This window comes from Centropristis striata, chromosome 3 (assembly GCF_030273125.1).
Source record: "Centropristis striata isolate RG_2023a ecotype Rhode Island chromosome 3, C.striata_1.0, whole genome shotgun sequence".
Lineage (NCBI taxonomy): Eukaryota > Metazoa > Chordata > Actinopteri > Perciformes > Serranidae > Centropristis > Centropristis striata.
Window position 1 is genome coordinate 28,540,724 of NC_081519.1, and position 14,956 is coordinate 28,555,679.

The 14,956-nt window shown below is 39.9% G+C and overlaps 1 protein-coding gene across 1 annotated transcript in view; it reads right to left on the reverse strand.

The window, feature by feature from the left end:
* Window positions 1-1,746: 1,746 nt before the first annotated feature.
* The window catches only part of etnk2 (ethanolamine kinase 2), a 32,105-nt gene continuing 18,895 nt past the window's right edge, over window positions 1,747-14,956 (reverse strand). Inside the window, exons 5-9 of the mRNA XM_059328903.1 lie at window positions 13,853-13,995; window positions 12,184-12,267; window positions 11,935-12,095; window positions 11,763-11,836; window positions 1,747-8,402 (exon numbers count right to left, since the gene is read on the reverse strand). Of these exons, the coding sequence (XP_059184886.1) occupies window positions 8,330-8,402; window positions 11,763-11,836; window positions 11,935-12,095; window positions 12,184-12,267; window positions 13,853-13,995 (535 nt within the window). The 3' untranslated portion in view covers window positions 1,747-8,329. The remainder of the gene's footprint in view (window positions 8,403-11,762; window positions 11,837-11,934; window positions 12,096-12,183; window positions 12,268-13,852; window positions 13,996-14,956) is intronic.

The following is a 14,956-nucleotide window of genomic DNA, read 5'->3' on the forward strand; positions in this document are numbered from 1 at the left end:
ACTATTGATAGATACAGTAGTGTTCAAAATAATAGCAGTCCCATGTGACTAACCAGATTAATCCAGGTTTTTAGTATATTTTTATTGCTACATGGTAAACAAGGTACCAGTAGGTGCAGTAGATTCTCAGAAAACCAACAAGACCCAGCATTGGTGATATGCAGCTCTTAAGGCTGTGCAATTGGGCAATTAGTTGAAAGGGGTGTGTTAAAAAAAATAGCAGTGTCTGCCGTTGACTTTACAAACTCAAAACTATTTTGTACAAACTTTTTTGTCTCTAGGATTTAGCAATCCTGTGATCACTAAACTAATATTTAGTTGTATGACCACAGTTTTTTATAACTGCTTCACATCTGTGTGGCATGGAGTCAACCAACTTGTGGCACCTTTCAGCTGTTATTTCTCTCCAAGAAGAAATTCTTCTCTTTAACAACATTCCACAATTAATTTACATTTCTGGGTTTTGCTTCAGAAAAAGCATTTTTTTATGTCAGTTGGATTAAGGTCCACTCCATAACATCAATGTTGTTGGTTTGGAACCAAGATGTTGCTGGTTTACTAGTGTGTTTGGGCTCATTGTCTTGTTGAAACACCCATTTCAAGGGCATGACCTCTTCAGCATGAGGCAACATGTATTTTGACATATGCAAACTGATCCATGATCCCTGGTATGTGATAAATAGGCCCAACACCATAGTAGGAGAAACATGCCCATATCATGATGCTTCACTGTCTTCACTGTGTACTGTGGCTTGAATTCACAGTTTGGGGCTCGTCTCACAAACTGTCTGCGGCCCTTGGACCCAAAAAGAACAATTTTACTCTCATCAGTCCACAAAATGTTCCTCAATTTCTCTTTAGGCCAGTTGATGTGTTCTTTGGCAGATTGTAACCTCTTCTGCACATGCCTTTTTTTAACAGAGGGACTTTGCGGGGGATTCTTGTAAATAGATTATCTTCACACAGACGTCTTCTAACTGTCACAGCACTTCCAGGTAACTCCAGACTGTCTTTGATCATCCTGGAGTTGATCATTGGCTGAGCCTTTGCCATTCTGATTATTCTTACATCCATTTTGATGGTTGTCTTCCGTTTTCTGCCACGTGTCTCTGATTTTGCTCTCTATTTTAAAGCATTGGAGATCATTTTAGCTGAACAGCCTTGAATGCCACACTGCTATTTTTTTTAACACTCCCCTTTCAACTAATTGGCCATTAGCACAGCCTTAAGAGCTGCATATCACAAATGCTGGGTCTTGTTGGTTTTCTGAGAATCTACTGCACCTACTGGTACCTTGTTTGCCATGTAGCAATAAAAATATACTAAAAACCTGGATTAATCTGGTTAGTCACATTGGACTGCTATTATATTGAACACTACTGTATATTATATAATCTCTTCCTCTTTAAAAGGTATTGGTTGTTTTATTTGTTGAATGGCAGCTAACTCAGCCTTAAAAGTCTATTACATTTAGTGAGGTGATGGGTGTGAGAGTGAGTAAGCTAATGAAAAGACATAAAAAGCTCCATGCTTACTTGTAAGGAGTTTTGTGTGTGTGTGTGTGTTTTGGCAGGATGTCCCACAACAAAAGTTTTCTCCTTCCTTCCTTCCTTCCTTCCTCCTGTAAAGGGCCAATGCAGCAGGTCAGCTGGCACACAGACACCAACAGGAGGAAACCATAGTCTCAAAAAGAGAAAAGTCATATTGGTAGTTTAATGATATGAAGAACTTTTGAGAGCAGGCCAATCAAAAGCACACATACATTTTTTATTATAATTTTATACATTTTAATGGAAATATTTCCTGACAACTGTTAAATAATTCTTCTTGCCACTCCTACAGAGGTGTAAGGATCACTGTACAGTCAGCTCTTCACAGTATTTCTTACAGTATTTACATCCTCCATCTCCGCTGGCCTCACACATGGACACAGCTTCTCCTCTAGCAGTGGATGAGTACATTTACAAAGTCACATCTGCAAGCAAGACGCCGGCTTCCTTTACACAGCGCTCAAAGCATTTACAAAAAGGAAATATCAGCATACAAAGAAAAAAAAATATCAGTTATCTGTACAGTGTTTCTTAAAATTAAGTTAGTACATTCTCACACAAAAATAGTTAATCTCAAGTGAACTGCAATGCAAAACTCTCTGAAGCTAACCATTTTGGTATGACGAGAAAGCAAAAGACAAGGTGTGGTGCATGTTATATTCACTCAATAAATAAACCCTGTTTAAAACTGCTTTAAAACACATTAAGGCCTAACATAAAGAGAGTGACATCTTTGATGGCCAGCATGGAAATTCAGACAGACGTCTGGGATACTGGAGGTCACCACAAAAAACAGAATGTATGAAGTTATTGGTCTTTAAACAACAATCTCTTTCAATAACCTTCTCTCGTTTGGCTTATTTTTACCTTACCCAGTGTGAAATCTAGTAAAGGTGTTTGTGAGATTTAAACTGCTCAAAGTATGAAAGGTGTTTATACCACTGATTGTTTCCATTCTACTGTTTGTAGAGCCAAAACATCTGCAACAAAAAAGTTTCAACTGGATTTTAAGTGCAGTCCAACAGTGCAAAAACTTTTATTAACTTTTTGGTAAACAAAATCAGTTACAACTATGTCATGAAGAAAGTATGTGAGGCCCCCTTTCTCTCACTGAAGTGGCTTTATCTTTAGGATGCTAATGCATATGCAAGTGAGGCATTAGTCGATCACGATCAAACATTTAATGTCATGAGAAATAAAGATTTAGTGTGACAAGCTGTTTTCTAGCTTTTTGGTGAATGAGAATAATAATCTCATAAACTCAATTGCTTTTTTTCAGTCCACTAGATAATGCTAATGTTTAATATCTCAATATCTTATTATTATGGAACTATTGATTGAGTTGTTTTCCAGTGCTGGTGGTTTGTGTATTTACTGAGTCAGCGAACTGTGATATCTCTGGTATGTGTGATAACAGATGCAGGATGAGACAATAGACTTGAAACATTTAACCCAAGACAGCTGTTAAAAACGCTGCTTTCCATCCAGGCATTAAGCGACTCTTTGAAGACATTTCAACATGTGATTTCTGTTGGTGTGCTGTGCCTTTAACTTACTGTATGGTTACTAGTGTTTTTTTCCAGTGTAGAGATAAGGGAACCCCAGTGGTTTTAGAATGCATGTCTGACGCATGTTGAAGCCTTTAGAGTACACACTGGACTATTTCAGTAACTCACAAGATCACAACCCCCTTTACAAAAAAGTTGGGCTGCTGTGTAAATAAAACAGAATGCTATAATGTTTCTAATTCTTTATGACAAAGAGAATATAAATTATGTTTTACTTGATCGGCTTCATGGATTCTGTAAAAACATGCTCGTTATTGATTTGATGCCAGCAACACATTTCAAAAAAGTTGAGACAGGGGCAACAAAAGACTGGGAAAGTGGTGTAAAGCTGTAAAAATGCATGTTTGGAATATTCCACAGGTTATTTGGAACAGGTGATCGTATCATGATTGGGTATGAAATGAGCATCCCTGAAAGATGCTCACAAGCAAGGATCAGGTGAGTTCACCACTGTGGGGATAATCCAAATAATTTGTGAGTAGGTTTACAACAAATGCAAGTAAAGACCTGTCTCCGATTGAAAATGTGTGACATATTGTGAATAGCAAAATATGACAATAGAGATTATGTTGAGTAACTAAAGGTAAAACAGGTAAACCAGTACCTGTGCCATCTTTTTTCAGATTATGTTCCTGGCATCAAATTGCATTAAATATATTCTCTTTGTACAGTTTTAAGTGGAATGTATGCCACAAATGATTAGCAATGATCATGCTCAGTTTTATTTGTGCTTTAGACACCATCCCAACTTTTTTGGAATCAGGGGTGTTTTTTGATGCCATACAACATAGTGGGTAAGGTGATCAACAGGCCAAACGGCTCCTAAAATATTAGCAAACTGCCAAAAGAGAGCAGAGTTTTTAGGACAACCCCAATTTAGTGTGGAATGTGTTTTCAGCTCAACCCTACATTTAGCTCCAGCCCCTAACATCGCTCACTGCTGGAGTGTTAGAATCACTTTCAAAGGAAACTAAATAAACCTGCCCTCATTTGGATCTTCCAAATCGTAAACTGTGTCAACCAAAGAGTTCCACTCAGGGTCAGTGTCCTCTAATAAGTGAAAGGAGAAATGTATTCAGTGCAAATGCCCTTTTATATCCAGGCTGAATTCCTACCATGGTATTAGGATTGTGCGTTCAAGCAGAAAGCTCACTAATTTGGCCTTTGTCTGCAAATCTACTAAGCAGATTACTCCACTATTAGTCCCCTAAAATAAGGGCCTCTTGATTATCTTCAAATGAATTGCACTAGTGATTAGGGCTGGGTGATATATCGATATAAGATATATTGATATATTTTTAAATGTGATATGGAATTAGATCATATTGGATATATATCGATAGTTAAACAAATATTTCTATATATATAAATGCTGCCCTAAGGTTTGTCATATTTAGTTCTTTTGTAATGTTCGTTATTCTTTTCTCATATAATTATATTTATTGCAGAAAAAGATTGGCCTATTTTTTTCCATAGGCTATTTTTATTTAAGATATTTTTTTATTTAAATGTGCACTTTATGGAGCTTTGATGTTAAAAAAAAAAAAAAAGAATCCTGTTATACAGTATTTATGTTCACTTAATTAAACGGTTTGAATAAAACAACTTGACATGTCATATTTGACTTTGACTGAACATTTGCTCTCACTTTGTGATAAAAATATAGGGATATATATCAATTGTCGATATTAAGACTAAATATATCAGGATATGACTTTTGGTCCATATTGCCCAGCCCTACTAGTGATGTGGGTTATTTCAGCTTTTTTAAGACAATTTCAGTGCTAGCTTTATGCTCCCAAATATGTGCCATCATGAGTACCTGCTTCACTAAGTAACTCTTAAACCTATTCACACTCACAGCCTAAAAACAGGTTAGAATTGACATTCAGAAGGTTCTAATCCTCACATCAGAGCCACTGATCCTTCTGAAAACACTCACTCAGGTTGACTGTCCACACTGACAACAATTAACATCAGTTAGTGTCTCCTCTGCTGTTCTGAAGGCCGACTGCTCACTCAGTAAATTATTAAGCCTATCAGTTACATGAGAGCTGCAGCGGAGGACAAAGGTCAGGACTCACTGTCCCCCCCTACTGGGCCTAAGAGGGGCTGCTATCCTGAAGAGTGTGTGGGTCAGAGAGAGGACACAGCCTGGCATCAATGTCTGGTTCAATCTGACACCACTGCCAGAATGAGGAAAAAAGGACACGTTTTAATGCATATGAGCCATTAAGAGCTCCTGTGCTTATTAAAGGGACACTCATGAAAAATGAAGTCAGTTTACTGGTCATGATTAGTACTCAGCCTGTAAAAACTGTTGTATAATGTCTTCGGGGGCTCTGGAGAGGCTTTGTTAAACCTAGAGCTGAGCCAGTAAGTCGCTTATTTAGTTGACTCTTGTTGAATCTGCATCATTTTAAGCAAAAAATGTGAGAAAATGCCAATCCAGCTTGTCCAGTGTGTTGATCAGGAGCTATTTTTTGCCATATTTTGGGGTTTTGGATTGTTGGTCAAACAAAAAAAAACATTTAAAGAAGGAAGTTTTGATGAGCTTATTTTCTTTTTTTTTATGAATTAAATAAATGTATTGAAAAAATAATAACCTGTAAAATATTCAATAATTTAAATAATGACCCTAGACTCATGTGACACCACGAGTCATTTCAGCTTGGAATTTTAGACTCCAGTTAAGTTTGAAAGACGTGGCATTTGCCAGTCAGGGAAGGGCTGAAAAAAGATGCTATTGTGTTGCATTATGGGAAGTGTAGGATTCACTGTTTTTACTGTTAGACCCATACTAGGGGCTACAGGACATGATACTTCAGCCTCTACTACTTCAGTTTTGACTTTTTAACTGTATCTCACAAGTCCCCCTTTTATGGAAGCACAGTACTAAATCTCTGGAGTACAAAGGCCGAAGATATGTTCAGTGTCACTGTGTCCTGTGGTGTATTAACCCATTTAAGGCGGGAAAGCATTATCGCATTTCTACCATTAAAACCAGGGGCACTGTTGCGTTATTCTACCATTAAAGCCGGGAAAGCGGATACGTCGTTTTGTAGTATTTGTAGCTTTTTCCACCTATTTTCGGCCTCTTGGCCAATTAAATGTATCAGAATAGGTTTCTTTCTTCCTTTATGACAATAAACTGAATATCTCTTTGGTTTGTGGACAAAACAAGAGATTTGAGGACATCATCTTGTGGTTTGGGAAACACTGATTGATATTTTTAGAACAACTATTGTTTTGGGAAACCATATCTTTTAGACATATTGAGGAAAATCAGGTTGTAGCTTGCAGTCTACTTTACCGAACTCAAAAAGTTGACTTTATACTGGACATTTCTACACTTTTCTCAACATTTTCCTCTTCTCATTATTTTTTCTCATACCTGACCCTGATCCTCATCCCCACTCTAGAGTCACTAAAGGTTTTATTCAACATTTTTTACACATAGGCTGTAGTACTTGCCTGTAGATTTTGATGTATAATATCATTGGAATCGTGTGTGTGTGTGTGTGTGTGTGTGTGTGTGTGTGTGTGTGTGTGTGTGTGTGTGTTTCTTTCTTGCAATGACTACATTTCTGGAGAGTCGAATGCTAAGTTTTTTCCATTCAAGTACCAGGTGATCTGATGACAGCACACAGCCCCAGATAACCCATCCCTGGCTCTTTTTGAAAGCTAGCCTTGATATGACCCCCGGTATTATGCAATGTCTGATTACGTAAGAAAATTTGGCTCTAAATGTGAGAAGTGAATGGGACTGGATTACAGTGTCGGGCTGGGAGCAGCTTCTGATGTTAACAGGTCTGTGGAACAGGTGCTACTGCCTCAATGGCAATCAGATAAAGGGGAGAGATGAAACTAAACTGTGGTGGGAGGAGATCAAAGAGTAAGGTGAGGAGGGAGCAGACACAGGAGGGCATAAAAGAGGGGAGGAGTGGGGGGGGGGGTGACAGTAGGGGAGATGGAGGTTGTGATTTTCCAGGAGGTCTGGAATAGTTTAAATGGAAAGTTTAACGGAGCGGTTCGCTGTAACCATAAAAGTCAAGAAGGTGGAAAACGCTTGGAGGGCAGAAATGCACACAGGGTTGAGAGTGACGTGTCAGCATCTCTCTCCCCTCCTGCTTCACATCCCTTCCCAGTTCAACACAGAGCAACACAAACTGAAGAGTTGTTTCACCTGAGATGTTAAATAATCCACAATGCCTTCACATAAATAAATACATGCACATTTAGCTACTTTCTATCACCCATTGCTAGAACACAATAGTGATGCAAGCTAAAGCCGGTCCATGAAAGGCTTCAGTGTCTGGTAGCTCCTTCCAGCTGAAAAGTCCACTAGCGCACAGAAATGTCCGTTTCACATTTCTAGCAGCAGTTTGGAATCACTACAAGAGAAGCTGACTGAGGCTCAAACTGAAGAGGGAAAAGAAAATGATGACACAGTACCGCCCGCTGTTTGATGCACAGGTGATCCCTGGGAAGTGCAGTGCAGAAATTGTGCAGCTGCAAGCACTTAGCACCAAAGATGGAGGAAATAGAGGAACGATCGGGAAAACAAATCAAAACTTAAAGTGTTAAAATATCTGCAGACAGGAGGAGGAATGGTCTCATCACACACACATGCCATATCTGAGGAATCCCAGGTGAAATACCTCTGTAGTCAGTTTCTAACTAGAATGAGGCATTGAGCCAGAGATACAGTGCACAGAGGACAGGACAAACTATCTGTCAATATCAGCATCAAACCCTCCTTAACAGTCCCGTCCCTCTTTTGACCTTCATTACCAGCGTTGTTGAGCAGACTGACAGACATTAGGCAGGTTTACAGTCTGTCATCTCTACGTTAGCTCAGACTGCTGTGCTCACTACGCCTTGTTCAGTTGTCCGAAGAGGGAAAGCAGCACGTCTGGCTTTTTAAGATAAATTAAAAACGCAAACATACACAAGCATACAGTCACACACATACACACAGACCCCATGGAAGCGTTATCATTCTTGAGCTAGAGTTGTGGTAGACGTGGAGCTAAGTTGGAGCAGAGTAATTGCGCTTGTTGCAGAAAAAGGATGCTGGGGAGACCAAGCAGAGGTCCATCTACAGCTGGCTCACAGAGAAGAGTTTGCACCGTACAGGAAGTCCCAGCATAGAAAACTGTTCCACCTTCCCTCCTGTCTTCTCTCCACAGTCTGGCTTTTGGTCTCCTCTCATTCTGGGATCTGCAGGGCCATCAATGCAGGTTTGGTCTCAAAGTATTGGTTGAAACGCAGCACAGCGTACCTGCAAGAAAGATGAATGAAATGAAATGAAAAGGATGGCACAGAAGGAGGAATTCCAGCCTCAATTCAAGTTTGAATTCAAGTTTGTGAACAGGAATGTAAACTAGAATGGATGCATCAATTATTCGATTAATCAAACAATAATCAATTATTAAATTAATCGTCAACTATTTTGATAATCGAATACCGTATTTCCTCAATTTAAAGCCGGGCCCCTATTAATGACCGGCCTCATTTAGTAACCGGGTGTAAAAACTATTTTTAGTAAATTAAAGCCGGCCTCTTTTATAAGCCGGGTGTCTTACCGGTGTTATGTCAAAGTCTGTTCCCCCGTCGATATGTGTCCCCCTTACCTTTACCTGCACCAACCTGACCCCTGACCCCAACCAGTCCTCCTTTAAGTTGTTAACATGAGCCCAAGTTTACCTGAACCCCAAACAGTTCTCTCTACAAGGCCTAACCTTAAACTGAAATCCTAACTCCAACCGTGGAGGTGATGCTACGGAGAACACCATTCAGGAAACATAATTTGACGGTAACAGATTTCCACACAAGACCTGTATTTTGAAGTTTGGCCACACGAGTTAGTACTGTAGGTAAATATGGTTGTTTCTCCCGCTGTCCTAGTCATTCTCTGTAAAGTCGAGCAGTTTACGCACTTTCTTTTGGACTTTTTAGTAATTTAGACATTTTAAATCCTGCTTAAAATGAACATTCAGCGTGCTGTTCATTGTTTGTTTACATCCCAGTACTTCCAATATGGCCGACATCCGGGTAACTGGCTACAATGCGCTGTGTAAAACCACTCTAAAAAGTGCCGGTCAGAGCTGCTCTGATATTCTTTTTTTTAATAAAAGCCTCCTTCAAATAATAGCCTGCCCCCATTATTAGCTGGGCCCCAAACTGATTTTTTATTAATAGAAGCCCCGGCTACTATTTGAGGAAATACGGTAATTGCTTTGAGCAGTTTTTTAAAGACAATAAGTCCAAATTCTCTGATTTCAGCTTCTTCAATGTGAATATTTCTGATTTATTTGTTCCTTGATGACAATAAACTGAATATCTCTTTGGTTTGACAAAACAAGAGATTTGAGGACGTCATCTTGTGGTTTGGGAAACACTGATTGATATTTTTCAACATTTTATTGACTAAACAGCTGATCGAATAATCAATTAAATAATCGACAGATGAATCGATAATGAAAATAATCGTTAGTTGCGGCCCTACTAGAATGACAGAGCAACTGCTGAAGGACTAAATATGGAAAATGTTTAGCGTGTGAAGTACTTTGTGAATAAGCTGACTTGAAATAACTTGATCCATAGTCTGTTTCGTTTCAAAGACCTGTGTCTGTTCTCCATTGCTAGTAACTGCAGAGTGGCAACCTCTGGGTCTGATAAGTGAAGCCAATGCACAAGTGTCTTAAACCGGCATTCTTTCTAATGACCAGCAGGGGGCGACTCCACTGGCTGCAAGAATAAGTCTGATGCATACACAAAGAATGGATTGCAGCGACTGATCGCACCATGAGTTGTGCAACTGCCCTTTGCCCAAGGTTATTACAGGTAGCGAAAACTAGAATTGAGAAAACATTTACGTTAAATAAAACAAAAAATTAGAGTTTTTTAAAAACCGATAACTAACTGAAACTGTATTGTGTGGTTACAAAACTAACTAAAATTATAGTAAAATGTCCTTTGTTTTCGTCTTTGTCAACTTTTTTCATACATAATCCAGTGTTTCTATTTCTCCACTGCTGAGTGTGTGTTTTCCTGCTTTGTGGGCTTCCGGGAGAAGTGAGAGTGAAATCACCGTAATGACACCATGTTGGCTGTAAAGAGCAACTTCTCAGCTTTCAGAAAACATTGGAATTTTCATTGGTAGCACAAACCGTTTAGTTATTATGGTAAAAGTGTCTTGGATTCGGCCATGATATTACAAACCACAATTTTTTGCGGCGGCACTGAAAATCCAGCAGCGGCTGCAGAATACATGAAAGGAAAACACTGCATAATCCCTCTTGGTTGATGTATTTATTTAGCTGCTGATTAGTGAACATGCAGGAACACATGGTAAATCCGTTTACTGAGACTGGGATGTCTACACTCCAACCAAAATTCAAAACACCCGGAACTGTAAGAGTTAATAACTTTATTGGGGCTGAGATGGATAAACCAAAGGAAATAAAGGCAAAATGTATTATGAATCTGGCACCCAACACATAGCCCATTACAAAAAACTAAAACTAACACTAAAACTAGTAAAAACTAAACTAAAACTAAGCATTTTCAAAAAACTAAACTAAAACTAAGCATTTTCAAAAAAATAAAAACTAAACTAAAACTAGCAAACTCACTCTAAGAACTAATGAAAACTAACTGAATTTGAAAACAAAAATTCACAACGAAACTAAAACTCATGAAAAATCCAAAACTATTATAACCTTGCTTCTGCCACGGCTCAATGTCACATTGACAAACAAACAAGCCCATAAAGTTTTGCTAAGGGGAATTTGCCCTCTTATGCGTCCAATTTCAATTGCCGAGAACACAGTAGGCATACGTGATTTACATGGAGGACCATCCAAATACCTCCAACATGCGCTGATCTGAATTGGAATGTTTTATAATGAGACTCATTTACATAAAGGGGCCTGTAAATGGCGAAGGTGACGCTATTTGCTTGGTAGCACAGATAAGGGTGCGTTTCTCCCTTTGCAGGTGCTTGAAGTGCTGCCCTTTTGTCTTATTTAACCAGATTTAGTGGCAACAGAAGCCATGCAGTCCCTCAGTGAGAAGACTATTAGATGCTTCCAAATGAGAGCACTTATCCATTTTAAATAAGGCCTTTTGACTGTATAACATGTAAAGAAGGAGAGATACTCTGCCTTTCTCATCCATATACCTCCTAGGTCCTAGGAAATATGTATAATTCTCCTAGCACCACATGATAATCTACCCCTTAAAGAATTGTCACCAGCACTTATTGCTGCACTAATGGCTCTTATTGCACTATACCTTGATTGCTCCACCTTTTTTCCTGTGGGTCGCTTTGGATAAAAGCGTCTGCTAAATGACTAAATGTAAATATAATATCTCTGTGAACTAGTAGAGGAGGCCAGCCTGCTGCCGTGTGTGTTACAGGTGTGTGGACAGGAATTGTTAAGTGGTATGTAGGCTCAAAAAAGTAATGAGAGACTTGGCTTTTGGGTTTTGGGTTTCAGTCTTTCATAATGTTCTGTTAACCCACACAGACAGATTCCTTTCAGACACACAGTCCGACCCATCACTTATGTAATATCCTGTGCGGGGGTCACCACATACAGCTCTAAACCTTTCACATAGTCACACAGCAACTTACCCTAGGAAGTCAAAGTCGATGGAGGAGTATTTGGCCTGAATGAGCGCCCAGAATCCCCAAAAGAAGTGAGAAGCCTTGAAAGAGAGAGATCAGACGCCAGATCAAGGACTGTAATGCGATACACAATGGGGTTGTGTGGGGTTGTGTGTTTTGCCAACATATTCGTCCTCACCAGAGCAAACTTGTTGACCTGTACATAGAGCGTCTCCAGCTCTCGCGGGCTGACCTCCTCAGTTTTCTTGGTGAAGAGTTTGTATGCCTGCAGGTACACTTTGAGCCAGTCCATCTGCATCTCCCGACTGGGGTACAGCCCATAGTCCAGCTCCGCCATTCCTGTCCACACAGGGACACATATCATGAGCCACACTGTCTGGATACAACACTAACTCTCACATAGAACTCACACTGCGGTTGGACAAACCTGCAAATTCATTGAAGTGGTTCCCGATGTCGAAGGCCTGGTAGTTGTAGCTGGAGTATTCGTAGTCTATGAAGCGAACATGACCTGAGAGACAACAGGAGGACACAGAAAATGTTAAATGGTGTCCCTGCCCAGGAACAGTCAGGCTGCAGCAGAGAATAGAAACCATACTGGAACCACTTAGGTTAAAGCCACAGTTAAAGTCACAGCAAAAATAATAATAATAATAATAATAATGTTGCGATGAATCATCTCATTTGCTTTCTTAACACATACACACAGCATTGTCAAGCAAGCAAACCAGAGAATCCATCTGCTGAGGAAACAACTCTTTCGGTGTCAACAGAAATATTTGATGTACCTTTTATCAAAGTTTTATTGAGAGTCTTTTAACTTATTGTTTTATATGCTGGTTTGGTTGTCTTTCTGTAAAAGACAAGAAGTGTCTGAATGGCATCATCAGAACATGCTCAAAAATCACCGGAGTCCATCTTAAGGACCTCAGCTCCCTTTGGACAATGCAGCTTGTCCAGAAAGCAACTAGAATTTTAACCCAACCTACCTATGTTGAAGCTACACTAAAAGGTCACCCATTCCACCACAAAACAGTAGGAATATTACTACGTGCTGTCATCGTCTTTACTGGCTTTTTCAAGAAACAAAATAATGCCAAGTGAAGATGGTTTCTGATATGCATGAGGAGCACTGTTTTGTGGTGGAATGAGTGACCTTTTAATGTCTCTTAGTTTTGTGGAGTAAAACCTTGTAATTTTGTGACCCTGCCAGCTTGCCAGAACTATCTGTTCTATGATCAGAACTAGCCAGGACTCTGACAACAGAACTCGGAAAATAAATGGTATTTGGAGTGCACTTATATAGCGCTTTTATCCAAAGTGGTTTGCACTACACACTACGCTCATTCACCCATTCACACCCACATTCATGCTGGTGGCCGAGGCTACCAGGGCATACTGGTGCCACCTGCCACCATTGGGAATTCATTCACACACCGATGAACGCAGCATCAGGAGACATTTGGGGTTCAGTATCTTACTCAAGGATACTTCGACATGTAGGCTGCCATGGTCAGGGATCAAACCTCCGACCTTCCGTATGTGACCAATCTACCAACTGAGCCACACCCGGAAAGTAAGCTAATAGCTTTGCATCCACAACACTACCGGCAAGTATTTCCAGCTTAATGTCCAAAATCCCAAACTGTCCCTTCCAAGTATATAGAGAAAGAGACAGAGACTAAGTCACCAATGCAGATTTTTCAATTCAGGACAATGGCAAGCCCAAAGCGGTCACAATTGTGGTTAAACCTTCCCAGCCCCATGCAATGCTTGCTTACTGCAATACTTGAAATGCAAATTGCAAAGCTGGCCAGGGCAACACATCCTGCTTGAGGAAACACCAGGTGAAAGACAAAATATATCTAAAAACTGAAAGATGTGCTGTGTTTCGTAGCCTTGTGTTAAGCCATGATGACAGAATGTGTCAGGCTGCAGGGTTTGGGAGGGAAAAGGGAGGTAGGAAAGGTATTTTATTTTGTGTGGTATATAAAATGTTTCAAACAAAAAACAATATTGTTATTGGGGAAATTTGAAAAATTAAAATTCACCCCACTGCAAATCTCCCAATTCACAGTGAGCATTAAGATGCCTACCCTCTTTGCTGTTGTGGATGATGTTTTTGCAGAGCAGGTCATTGTGGCAGAGCACCACGGGGGAGCCCAGAGTGGAGAGATGCTCTTTCATCCACAACATTTCCTGCTCCAGCACCGCCTTGCTAGGAACCTCCTGCTGGATTCTGGAGAGGGGGAGAGATGGATAGAGACAGGTCAGCTTTTTCCCCCACACACTTTCTTCACAGCTGCTTCTCTTGGGCTGATGTGACAATTATGCACACAAGTGTCTGAAAACACAACTCTGGCATGAGGACGATCAGGGAAAGTGACAGGAATAGTTGTTACTGACCGAAGCAAATAGCATTTCCTTGTTTTGAGAAGATCACAAAGTGGGAACATGTGAAGTGAAAACAAGTGAGAGCAACATGCACAAGCAGCACACAGGCTCAGTGGGGCTCACGCTGCTGGCCCCTGGGAGCACAGTTAGAGAAACAAGCTCTCAGAGGACACTCACACTGCTGCAGGGTCACTATGGTGACACTACTATGTCTTCTTTTTTACATTTAGATGCTCAACCAATACTGTTTTACAGGAGGAGGATTTTAAACAGCTGTTCTATTGCATTTAATGCATTTTTTTTTGCAAAGCTTGTCTTTACTCTCTAAAATAATCAAGCATCTACATAACTTTTCATAACTGTTTTTATTTTACTTATTATTTCAAGTAAACCTCTTATATATAAGAAAATAGAAATAAAAAAAAATCCATCAACAAACAGCCCGAGGATTAAATAACAATGGGTGCAAATCTCTATAGTGCTTTGTCTTATTTAAAAAAATAACAACAAACCGAACAAGCATCAAGCAAACAACACCACAATTGAATTGCTAATAGGCTAACAGTTAGCTCTGTAGCAGTACAGTGTGTTTGTGCTGCTGCTACAGGAGGTGTTCACTTAGCGATCTCTGTTTGTTTACAACAAGCACCAGACACTCTGTGCACAGTTAGTGATGCCGTTAATTCACAATCACTATGTTTATGATCAGCGGAGACTCTGTGCATAATTAGCCATGTGATCACGGTCGAAACTGACGTTAATCGATTAAGCTACGATGGAAAACCATACGTCACCTCCAGAGTCTA